Raw genomic sequence first — 13,597 nt, 5'->3', positions numbered from 1 at the left:
ATCATTTAATATCTATAGTATCTGATTTTGCCCTGATTTTGACACACACACGCATACACACACAAAAAAGAGGAATCATAATCCAAAGGCAAAAACTTATGTGAGACGGTTTCACGGGTCGTATTTTGTGAGACGGATCTTTTATTTAAGTTAACTATGAAAAAGTATTACATTTTATGATAAGAATATTACTTTTTATTGTGAATATCGATAGGGTAAACCCGTCTCACAGATAAAGATTCGTGAGATCGTCTCACAAGAGAGCTACTCTAATCCAAATAAAAATTTGATGTTATCTAAATAGATCATTATTCATGCCATATATAAATTTGATGTTATCTAAATAGATCAAATTTTTATTTGGATTATGATTCCTCTTCTATGCAAAGATCACATCATATGTCATTTACATACAGACACATATGATACACTTTGTTGAAATGTAAAAAAAAAAAGATACGAAACCAAGGGGTGGCACATGTCCTCTCAACTCTGCACTGCTCCGAGTAGCAGCGGTGGAGTCAGGTTTTTATTTCTATCCGAATTGAAATATTCGAAATCCTCTATGTTTATTTTCACTCCGAATTAAATTTTCTGGCTCCTTCTCGGTCTAAGTTGTTTGTTAAAACTCAATTTTATTTAAGAAAAAAGGGACCCAATTGTCTTGATGAGAGCCAACAATATTCGGTAAAATCATATATTTTTGATTAGCATACCAACACCTTCACCCTCCTGGTCGATATATCTATCTCTTTACCCCACAACCACATGCAATAAGCATTCAATTTTCTTACCCTCTCCCAAAATCTCCCTCTCGATCATTATACATATATATATACGGCGTATCATATATATTCTACGAAGAGAAAAGAGGGAAATCCGAAAATGGGCATGAAGAAATCCAACAGAATGTCACAGAAAGTGGTGATCAAGAAAATAATGAGTCGTTGCTCGAGCTTAGGGAAGAGGTCGCAAGGCTACGACGACGAAGAAGGGCTGCCACTGGATGTGCCCAAGGGACACTTCGTGGTGTACGTGGGAGAGAACAGGAGTAGATATATTGTCCCGATTTCGTTCCTGAATCGGCCTGAGTTTCAGAGCCTCTTGCAACGTGCGGAGGAAGAGTTCGGGTTCGATCACGAAAACGGGCTCACTATCCCTTGTCATCGAGAGGTTTTCGAGGCTCTAACATCCACGCTTAGGTAGAACAAGTTGGTGAACAAAGCAAGGAGAATATATATATATATATATATATATAGGATTATATTTCATTGTTTATTTGATTTTACTGCAGTAATTTTCTTGATCTACCACTTTTTTGTGTGTGTGTTTATATTAGGTAAGAAAAAACCCATGCATATAACGATGGAATTTGGGTTTTTAGTGAAGTACGTAAAGGTAGGAATTTGAAGTTTTGATTTTGATTTTGATTTTTTTTCCCCAGCCGACGGCGGTGCTGTGTGGTTGTAATTAATTGGTGTACCCTGTGAGTGTTATCAATCGAGATCAAGATTTGAACCGCAAGATCAATTCGTCACTTTATATTTCACATGAAAATAGTTTCTTTGTTTTTCTTCTTATTTGATTTTGGCTAAAACTTGTGTGATACAGTCTCACGGGTCATATTTTCTAAGACGGATATCATATTTGAGTCATCCATGAAAAAATATTATTTTTTTAGGCTAACAATATTACTTTTTATTTTGAATATCGGTAGAATTGACACGTCACAGATAAAAATTTATGAGACCGTATCATAAGAGACATACTCATATAATAAGTAATATAAGTGTATATGAAGAGATTATTTGAGAGTTTTATTGTATTACATGGAAGGAAGGCTACTTTCTCACCGTGAAAATTGCAATCAGAGCCGTACAAAAGTCTCCTTGGCTAGTGGGGCAAAAGTTTTCTTAGAATCGATATTAAGTGAGTCTGAATTTCTTTTAACACCAACCCCAACCCACTTTAAAAAAAGAGTAGGTATCATGTGAGACCGTCTCACGGATCTCAATCTATGAAACGGATCAACCTTGGTTATACTCGATATAAAAAATAATACTCTTAGCATAAAAAGCAATACTTTTTCATGGATTATCCAAATAAAGATCCGTCTCACAAAATACGACCTGTGAGACCGTCTCATATAAGTTTTTTGCTTTAAAAAAATAAAATAAATAGGGGACCCTAGGGCAGCTTCAGGTTCCCTCGTTCGTGGCCGAAATCAGAATAAGAGGAAATAGTAGTCGAACAAAAGTGTAAATAAAAGGATCGAATGTAAAGAAAGGATTTTAGAAGAGAGCACGACATGTGAAAACTTGCTCTAAAATGGGGGTTCCTATACCCGGAGTGGCCAAAGACATGTGAAAACTTGCTCTAAAATGGGGGTTCCTATACCCGGAGTGGCCAAAAAGAGTTTTATTATTTTACTCACTTCTGTAATCCGTCTGAAAAATCATACAAAAATTGAAAGTAGAAAAAAAAATACAAAGACAATTTTAACGTGATTCGGTCAATAAACTAACTTCAAATTAACTGCACTCAGCTATTGAACAAATCCATTGAGCTCACATTATTACAGTCATCAGTGAACTTTATACATAATTTAAGTTTGGCAAAAACATGTGTGAGACGATCTCACGAGTCGTATTTTGTTAGATTGATCTCTTATTTGGGTCATCCATGAAAAATATTACTTTTTATGCTAAGATTATTACTTTTTATTGTGAATACCGGTAGGGTTGACCCGTCTTACAGATAAAGATTCGTGAGACCGTCTCATAAGAGACCTACTTTTTAAGTTTTACGAGTTGATAAAAAAGATAAGTAAATTTAGAGGGATGCGCCCATTGCAATATACATTAAAGTTTTACCATCTTGGGTATGAATATGATAAAATTAATTGATTATTTGAATATGATAATTCAAAATATATAAACTTAATTAATAAAATAAAAATAACTTTTTCGAACACGAACGATTTTTGGTTTTTTATTTAATTTTTTAACAGTGAAAATTTCTCCTTCAATACACCAAAATTGAAAATTAAAAGTGAATTTTTTTAAAAAAAAAAATATTGGGATTTTATTACCTTTGTTGCTTTAATAATTACAAAAATAGTGATAATGGGAAATGAGACAATGATCACATGGAAAGTGATCTAAGCCTCTAAAATGTCAAGATTCCCCAAATGTTTCTTTGGAAAAAATAGAGAAAAAGGGCCCAATATGATGAATTGATTGGTACTTCTAGATTTTCAACATATAGAAGTTATCAAGTTACTAGATTTGACAAATTGTGTCAATCTTGAATGAAAAAAACAGTATATAAAAAATGTAGTTATTGTTCTTTACGTTTTTTTTTTTTTGAATTTTGAATTTTGAAACGGAATATATTCTTGTTACTATTGTTTTATTAGAAGTTATAATTGATTATATTAGTGAGCAAAAAATATATCTCGAATTTTTTATGGCAAAAATTTGTGTGAGACGGTCTCACGGGTCGTATTTTGTGAGACGAATATATTATTTAGGTCATCCGTGAAAAAGTATTATTTTTGTTGCTAAGAGTATTATTTTTAATTGTGAATATCGGTATGGTTGACCCGTCTTACTGATAAAGATTCGTGAGACAGTCTCACAAGAGACCTACTCATTTTTTAGACCTTATAGTAGTTTATATGTTATGTTTTCTATAGCTTTTTCAACATGAGTAACTATTACTCCCGAGCATATAAAAAAATATAATTTAATTTGACATTTTGGGTCTTAGGGGTGAAATTGTTTTTAAAATATTCTTCTAAGATATATTAAAAAAATTCTCTGATTTTCGTATGAAAAATATGTTAAGATTTTGTTATCCTTAAAATTTTGATGATTGACAAAATCAAACATCACCTATTTGTTTTAGGAAACAGCCGCAATCTATTTTGTACAACAGGAACGCTTCAACCGCTTGCAGCATCTTAGCAGCTTGAAGAGTTTCAACCGTTAAAAATTTTCCAACAGGCTACTTAAAGACTTCATCCGCTTCATTTAAAGAGCTATTTATTGAACTCTTAATTAAAAACATTCTCTAACCGGCTCAAGACATTCAATGGTTTTGTACTGCTACAAGTCAACCATATCTTGCTCTAGTCCCGATTAAGATCTTCATTTATATCACTATCTCAAAATGAAAAGATTGTTCAAATATCCTACAAGTTCTGATGGAGAAAATAATTGCTATAAAGATGATATCTAACAGCAACTCTTGAGAGAAACGAGATTCAAAGTTGCACAAGTAAAGACAACATTAAATGATTTCGCAGCTGATAGTGATACATCATTTCAATGCTACAGGTTTACTTTACATATCCTTTGTCGACCGTTAGACTGATGGCCTATATAAATGAAGAGTTGAAGAATACAAATACAGATCGCTGAATTTTGACCTCTACGACACACAAGCTTTTCAACCGCTATATTGTCACATCACTAAGCTTGCATATCTGAAGATTTTGAGCGCACTTAAAGTTTCATTTTTTATTGCTCATTCAAGCACGCACTCATCAGACATCTATCTATCTGATCATTCAAGGACCAACCTCGGGCTATCCAAGCATATTGTTTCTTTATATTAGTGACCTTTGGGTCATTTGATTTACTGAGTGATCTGGTGAACCTATGGTTCTTAAATATCCAGAAGTATAAAGTGATCACTAAGAATTCCAATAGAGGCAGTGTGATAAGTGCTGATTGGAGCGGGCTATTGCAACAGTTTATAAAGCCAAAGTTTTTTAGTGGAATCCTTCCTAAAAAGGAATAAGATGTGATGTAGGAGTTTTATCTCCGAACATCCATAAAATCATGTATCTTTATTTTCTGCAATCTCTTACATTTTGAATTGTTTCTTGTTAACAAGCTAGCCAACTAGTTGTAGCTATCATTAGAAATTCTGAACTGTCTTCCGCACTCTTTATGTGGTTCTTATTTCTAACCGTTCGAGAAAATCTTCAACCACCTAAAAACGATTGTAAACAAATTTAAAAATGTCAATTTCTTAAAGAGTTTATTCACCCACCCTCTTCTAAATTTTTTCTCGATCCTAACAAAATCTTTTATTGGGTTTTTCGATAATTTTTCTTTATTTTTTGAAAATTCTAAGTTCTAAATTGATTGTTGAACATTTAAGTTTTGATGATGAATACTGATATCGTAAAATTTATAAGTAGAAAAGGACTACTGAATATTTGGAACGCTGACTTTTGTATGAGGCTGCTGATGATTCAAACGGTCATAAATGAGCAAGCATTAACTCAGTAGATCAAAAGGTCAGAAGAATATTCAGTATGCTAAATCAGGAAGTTATTCTGAATATGATTGAAAGTCTGCATCAAAAGCATTAATTGTCACACCCTATTTCGGGACATCACTAATTACGCATGAAAATTGACATGACAATATTTATGGACCTTATACGATGGATTTAGAGCCGTTCGGAATCTACCCTTGGAGATCAACAATAAAAAGGCCAAAAACATCCTTCAGTAGACAAACAACACTTAGGAAATCAATCATTTTACACTCTGAAACGCCGCTGAAACAAAAATCAGAAGCACACTCACTCAAATTTATATCAGATATTTTCTTAGATCAAATTGTGTTACTCAAACACTAACTGTAATTCATTCAATTCAATTAAATGTGAGTTATTGTATATTGATAGAAGTAGTACTTCTATTCAAACTTCTGTGAGAAAATCCGTATTGTACTAAGAGTTTCAGCTGGCAGTATTAAGTCCTACTGAATTGAGGAGATAAAAGTATTGTAATATCAAAGTCATTTAGTGATATCTTCTAGAAATAGAAGAAGAGGAGACGTAGAAAGATTCAGCATTCGAACTTCCTGAAACGGCTTCTTGTGTCTAATATTCTATGCTATTGAATTGTATTGCTCACAAATTATTGGCAGATATCTTCTGCATCGTATATCAATTGTCTACTGAGATTTGACAGTCAATAATCATACTTTTGCTACTAACTCCAGTAGAAGTTATTTGAAGAATGACCAAGAATTCGATTAGGTGTTTATTCAACCTCCCCCACCTCCACCTCTGAATCACTTCCATCAATCTTAAATAGTGGTATCAGAAAGAGTTTTCTTGACCTCTGAACCGGTACATATCAATGGCATCCTTCAGAAAAATTCATATGTTCTTAAAAGAATAGTTTGATGATTGAAAAATCAGAATGCAAGTTCATTTGACAGCTCAAGACGACATTATGACCAATCAAGATAATGAAAGATAATACTGCAATTGTTGTATTAGATGTAGCATCTCAGATGATCGAGAAGCATTGATCAGAGTGGACTGCTGATGATAAGAAGAAAACAAATTTTGAAAACGTAGCAAAAGACAGATTATACAAAACTATTGATAAAAACACTTTCAGTAAAATCAAGATGTGTAGCACTACAAAAGAAATCTGATAGAAACCGATTCAACTCTGTGATGGAAACAATCATAAAAAAGAAAAAAACTCACAGTAGCCATAAAGAAGTTCAAAATATCAAAATGAAACCTGGAGAATCTTCAAATTATGTTGATGGTAGAGTTAGTAGCATCATCATTGAATTAACAGCTTTTGGAAAAAAGTGCACCAAGAGAGAAGTTGCACTCAATGTAATGAGAGCTCTTTCAAGGGAATGAGATATAAAAACAATTGTAAATGAGATAATCGAAGAATCTAAACAAGATGGAAATGCATGACTTGTTTGTTGATCTAAATGTCTACGAGTTTGAGTTAGAAACCAGAAGCAGAGAAGAGCACATCAAAGCATCCATCCAAGGCCTTTGTTGTGACCATGGCCGAATCAGTACCAGAAAAAATGATGAGCAAATCAACAATGATGCTATGTCACTATTAATTGGGAAATTTTTAAGATTCATTAAGAAAGTCATAGAACCTATCAGAATTACAACATGAACTTCAAGAAGGAGCCATCATCTAGTGACATAGCCTGTTTCAATTGTGGGAAGACTAAACACTTTTTGTTGACTGTCTTAAGCCCAAGAAAATGATTACTATAAGAAATGATATAAGTGCAATGATAAGAATTCCCAAAAATTTCGTAAAGCAATGATTGCTGAAGAAAGTAAAACAAAGTGAGCAAAGTCCAGTTCTGAGTCCTCTGACTCAGAAAGCAATTGAGTGACAATGATACTAAAGAAATTCAGTGTCTTATTGCTAACACCGACCCAACCTCAAATACTGATGAGGTATTTGATTTTGATTCTGGTGAGTTTACACGTGATGATGTTGTTAAAGAATTACACGACATGGAGGAGTACACGAAGTTGTCTCAATCATTCGAGTAGGTTAAAACTGAAAACCATTGCTTAATCGATCAGATCAATAAGTTCACTTGTTCGCAACAAAACAGTAGCAATGATCATTAATTCAAAGTGGCTGGGTTAAAAACAGAATATTTATTTCATGCTTTTACCAAAGATAGCTTCTCAAGCAGTTCAGAAACAGAAATAGTCTTAGATTCAATAGTCATGAAATCACTTCTGAAACCATTACACAGCTGTAGCTGAATATGTTCAAAGAGAAATACATTCACTTTTTCTTAAATCTAGTATGTACATGTACATAATGAACATGTCATTCAAGTTGAAAAACCTGTAAATCGTATGAGCAAAAATAAACATTTTGGATTAGGTTATAATCAAACCGAGAGAAAAGCCTACTAGTAGAAATGATTTAGAAGTGAATAAGATTCACTAGCACAGACCTCAGTGAAGGCAAGACAATACCGATACTACAATTTCAAACAGGTTCAGAAGAGATAGAAGATAGTAGACAAGGATAACATGGGAGAACTACATAATATAGTACATTTCTTTAAGAATAATGTTACATCTTCTATGCACACATCCTTGAGGCTATTCGAAGTACCAAATCCTTCACGGTTGTATAGATGTGGGTTCTCAAGGGACTAATCCAGTTTGGACCCAAATAAATTGGGTACTAGTTACTGCACTTTATGTTTGCAAGAAAAGAAACACTCTATTGATAGAGATGGTATTTAGAAAGCGGATGCTCAAAGCATATGACTGGTAAAGATGATCTAATTTTAGAATTTCTCAGTTGTAATGGACAAAAACCTACTATTGGAAACAATTTGAAAGGTAAAACAATGGGTAAATGTAATATTATTCATGGAAATATTGTCATTAATAATGTGCTATTAATTGAAAATTTGTGTTATAATTTAATCATTATTAATCAGCTTTGTGACAATGATTATTCAGTAAAATTCCAGAAGCATACTTGCACAATTAAGAATAGTGGCTCAAACATATTGTTGCGATGAATAAGAAATGGAAATACATATAAAATTGATTGGGAATTTGATCAACCTATTAAATCAACTTGGTTTGTTGCTTCTTCTACTAATAAACAATGTTTACAGAATAAGCGACCGAATCACTTAAAATTTAGGTCGATTAATAATTTACATAAATTAAATCTGGTTTATGGTTTACCTGACATTAATTTCGTAAAGAATCACATATTTTCAGCATGTCAACAAGGTAAACAAGTTGAATCTAGTTTTAAAAATAAAGGAAGTAAGTTGGCTTCCATATGCTTAGAACTCTTACATGTGGATTTATTTGGACTTGTTCTCTTGATAAGTTTAGGGAGAAGAAGATATACATTGGTTATAATTGATTATTTTTCTAAATTTACATGGGTTATATTTCTTAGTGGAAAATATGTTGCATGTTCACAACTAATTAAATTCCTTAAGCACGTACAAAATGAAAAATCATGTTCAATAATCAAGATTAGAAGTGATTGAACACTAACAAAGCCCTTGAAGCTTACTTATCATAACATTAAATCCAACATGAGTATTCAGCCGCCACAACCTTCAACAAAATAGAGTTGCTAAACAGATAAATATGTGCATGCTGCTTTTATCTCTCAATTAGAACCTAAGAAAATAGGTGAAGCTCTTTCTGATTCTAGTTGGATAAACGACATGCAAGATGAACTTATTCAATTTAAAAAGAATAATGCTTGGTATATATTTCTTAGACCTCTTCATCAGTCTATTGTCGTACCCATTGGGTATTTCGAAATAAATTAAGTGAAGATGAACAATAATAAGAAATAAAATAAGATTAGTAGCACAAGTGTTTAGCCAAGAAGAAGAAACAGATTTTGATTAAACCTAGCACCAGCAGCCTGATTAGAACGTATTTGAATATTTCTTGCTTTTGTTGCTTATAAGAATTTCAGGGTATATCAAATATATGTAAAAAAATGCATTTCTGAATGACCTATTGCGAGAGAAAGTATGTTAAACGGCCTCAAGGATTTACTGATCACACACTTCCGAATCACATCTACAATCTACACAAAGCACCATATGGCTTGAAACTAGCCACAAGGGCATGATATGGCACTTTTTCTCAGTTTTTATTTGAAAGTGATTTCATTATCAGATCATCATACAAAACTCTTTTTATATTTTGAAAAAATTAATCATATTTTATTAGTACAAATATATGTAGATCATATCATTTTCGGATCTACTAACCTAATCTAATAAGCTAATGCATGATAAATTCGAAATGAATATGAGGTGAGAATTAATATTCTTTCTGGGATTACAAGTTAAGCAAATGAAATCTTGTATCTTCATAAATCAAATTAAGTACACCAAGGAGCTACTAAAGAAGTTCGAAATGGAAAGTTGTCTCTCAGCATCCACTCCAATGATCTCAACAATTAAACTTGAAAAATATAAAGGGGGAATATCAGTAGAGGTAATTCAACATCCAGGTCTAATTGGTTCTTATTATATCTAACTGCAAGTAGACTAGATATTATGTTTGTTTTTTGCATTCGTCCTCGACACTGCTAGATAGTACGTTTGCCTCCATAATGGATACAATAAGGAGCAATCACAGGACTCCCTCTCTGGGATCCACTCAAACTAGAAGAAGATGAAGAAGCAGAATCAGCCTTCTTGAACTTCTTACCTCTTGAACGCAAGGTAGGCTGTTGAGCTGACACTCGAGGTGAAGGAGTATATTGAGGACCTCCTCGCCTTAGTCTAGCTTCAGCTGTCTTTGCTCGTTCAAATGCCTTTGCGTAGCTAGTAGGCAAACCAAAAATGACAAAAGTATATATAGCAGGATATAAATCATTCACAAACCTTTTATAACTCGCTTTTTCATTCGCAGCTACTTGAGGTGCATATTTAAACAACGTAGAAAACTTAGAATCATATTCTGCAATAGTCATCGTTCCCTACTGCAGACTATTACATTCATTCTCTTGGGAATTATAATAAGAAGGAGAAGAATATTGCTCAAGAAATTGGGCCTTGAAGACATCTCATGTAAAATCAATATCGGCCTCTTTCAGTCCAATCTCAGCGGCTTCCCAACAAGATTTTTCTTGGTCTTTCAATTGATACAAAGCAAGCTTCATTCTCTGAGGCTTGGAATACTCAACAATATTAAACAAGTGCTCCATATCCTTCAACCAGACATGTGCTCTTTCTACAATCTCAGTGCCAAAGAACCTCGGTGGTTTAAAGTCATGGAATCAAGCCATCACCAGACCCATGTACATTCCTTCGAATTGTCCAACTATCATCTCAGTACTATACTCGCAGTTTCATTTGTGGGATCCATCTACAAAATATAGTATGAATATCACAAATAAATGTCAATTACACAACATCATCAGATTATATCACACATCTCATCAACAAATTACTCAAACTAAATCAAGTAAGAGCAAGTAATACAAATAAATCAAACACATACGCACAATTCATTTGTGCCTATTACGTGTACACAAGACTCAATCGAGCATTCCCAACTATGCTCTGATACCATGTAGTGTGAGTTCCTTAACTCTTAATCATTATTACAATGCAATTTGATTAGGGTTAATTAATTACAGCGAAAAACGGGTTTAAATTTTCTTTACAATGAGTCCAAAATATCTTATTTGAATACTAAAAATAGTATTTCATCTATACCATAAAATATGCCCACACATAACCGAAACATGGGATGGAAATGGGCCGAGACGGGGGCGGGTTTGCCATCCCCATCCCCATCCCCGAATTCCATCCCCACTCATATACCCATTCCAATCCCCGCTTTTTCGGGTTCGGGGAATCCTCTAACCCGAAACTTCGGGGATCAGCTTCCCATCCCCGCTCCCATCCTCGTTTCAAAAATATTAATGTGGCAGGACGATGACGAATTCAGAGATTTTCTCAAACCAAAACTTATTATTATCTATTATTATTAGAGATAATATTAATATTAATATTAATATCAATATCAATATCAATATTAATAATAATAAGATTATTAATAGTTTAAAAAATAATAATATTATATTATTAATATTAATAATACTATTATTTTACTATTGATATTATTTTCGGGGCAGGTTCGGAGATTTCGGGATGGGGATAGTAATCTCATACCTGCCCCGAATTACATCGGGGATTTAAAAAAATCCCCGAACCCGAACCCGAACCCAAATCCGAAAAAATCGGGGATCCCCATCCCCATTTCGGGTTTTCTCCACGGGGCCCCAAACCCGTGGGGAAAGTTTCCATCCCTAATCAAAATCAACCACATACAAATAATTCATATCCTCGGGACATGCCCCGGTATATAGATACATATATACGCTGGGAAAAACATAAAACCTCAGCTCAAAATGTGACTCCCTCCAAAAGCACCCTCTCTGGCCTCCTGATATCTTGGAGTACCTGTCATTGTCCATATATAAAGACAACAACATCCCCGTCTGGGGTGCGCAAAGCTCGGTCTAAAACAACCAAAATATATACCACAGATAGCTAAATAATGATATATGATATTCAATGCATATATGTCGTGGAGGTATATGGTCAAATGTCCATCCACTGAGCACATATCAGAATCAAACGAATCGCTATCAAATCAATGCTCGAGCTGGCACACCGGTCTCAATCAAGGATACTCGTATGATAGCGTCAACAAAGCGCAACCAAATACCAAATCTCAATCAATCATCGGGGCCACTAATAACTATGCTTTAAGGGCCATATAATGCCAAACATAACATCGTGTTCACAAACCCCAGAATCAAATCTAATCTTAATAAGTTATCCAAAGATCATAGCTCAACGTGTATGTCATGTATGCCATATCAACTCAACAAATACGACATATAAACATATATTCTCAATCACATCAATCAAACATATATCATATGATACAGATATCTGTCGTATGTTACTCGGTCGCAACATACCTCAATTCTTCGTTCCAGTCGATGTAGCTTGAAGATATCAGTATAAAAATCTATCTACATCGATAACATATTCATTTCAATCAATAACATCATTCAAAATCAACAATATAAGTTTCAAATATCTTTTGAAACTTTGAAAATTCATATCAAATCAAAATCATAACATCATTCAATTCCGACTTCAAAATTTAGTTTTTTGTCGGTTATTCTACCGCATATATGAACCTTGACTTCAAATACATGCTATTCCAGCACTTCAATAATTAGAGACGCTGAAACTAGAAGAAACTTACCTCAAAAGAAAGTTCTCTACGTGAGTATTTCAAATATATAACTTGTTTCGCGTTTGGATAACGTTTTGAAGTAGATTTGGACGATAGAATTCAAATTTCTTCTTTTCTCTTCGAAGCTGTGGGAAAGAAAACGAAAGAAATGAGAAGAAAACTCATTCTTATCTCCCCACCGCTCTCGCGCTCGGGCGGTAACATCTCGCGCTCGAGCGCAAGGTATTCTGCCCTCCGGATTCAATTTGTGCCGCACTCGGACGGTAATATTTCGCGCTCGAGCGCGAGATTTTCTGCCTTCGGGTGTTCATTGTACCACGCTCGAGCGGTAACATATCGCGCTCGGGCGCGGGATGTTCTGTCTAACATCCTTAGTTCCGGATTAACAAAAAAAAATAGTCAACATGAAATTTGTAGATCTATATATTAGATTTTTAATGAAATTGATTTCATTTCATTTGGATCAATACTCAGATAATTATGCTGAAAACCGTAATATGTGTCACTGTTCTATTGTGGTTCAGCACATCATTCAACTACCAATCAAGTTATATTCAAATCTTTCATTATCACTGCCACATTTCGTACTTTTAGTATCAATTATCTACGTTATTTACATAATCCATAACAATTTCATTAATTATCGATAATCACATTATGATTTACGATAATATGATACCAGACCTTACAACTTCCAAATTACCTATTGAGGGACTATCCGACTTCTCTCAAGTATCATCTTCCCCATCCAATCTCAGATTAAAATAAATTTCTCTAGTTCTGACTCAGCCATTTCAATATCCTGCAAGAAAAAAAAAGATGAATATGGAATTTCAAGTTCTTATGGATTTAGTATCCACGACTTTATTGGTCAAGGCTGGCTCCTTTAATGCCAGCACTCATGAGAAGTTTTTTGTGATGGAAGCTATCACCTCCAGCACTAAAATTAATTGGTCCTCTGTTCTTTACAATGTGTTGGTGGATA

At 33.9% G+C, this 13,597-nt stretch overlaps 1 protein-coding gene across 1 annotated transcript; it reads left to right on the top strand.

Moving 5' to 3' along the window:
• Nucleotides 1–760: 760 nt before the first annotated feature.
• On the top strand, nt 761–1,519 carry LOC140819708 (auxin-responsive protein SAUR50-like). Its single transcript, XM_073179883.1, has one exon. It carries the CDS (start codon nt 886–888, stop codon nt 1,204–1,206), a length of 321 nt encoding a protein of 106 aa, XP_073035984.1. The 5' UTR covers nt 761–885; the 3' UTR covers nt 1,207–1,519.
• The last annotated feature ends 12,078 nt before the right edge of the window (nt 1,520–13,597 follow it).

Source organism: Primulina eburnea, chromosome 18, assembly GCF_022965805.1.
Source record: "Primulina eburnea isolate SZY01 chromosome 18, ASM2296580v1, whole genome shotgun sequence".
NCBI lineage: Eukaryota > Viridiplantae > Streptophyta > Magnoliopsida > Lamiales > Gesneriaceae > Primulina > Primulina eburnea.
The sequence above is the reverse complement of the archived record's forward strand: the minus strand, read 5'-3'. Positions and strand labels throughout refer to the sequence as shown.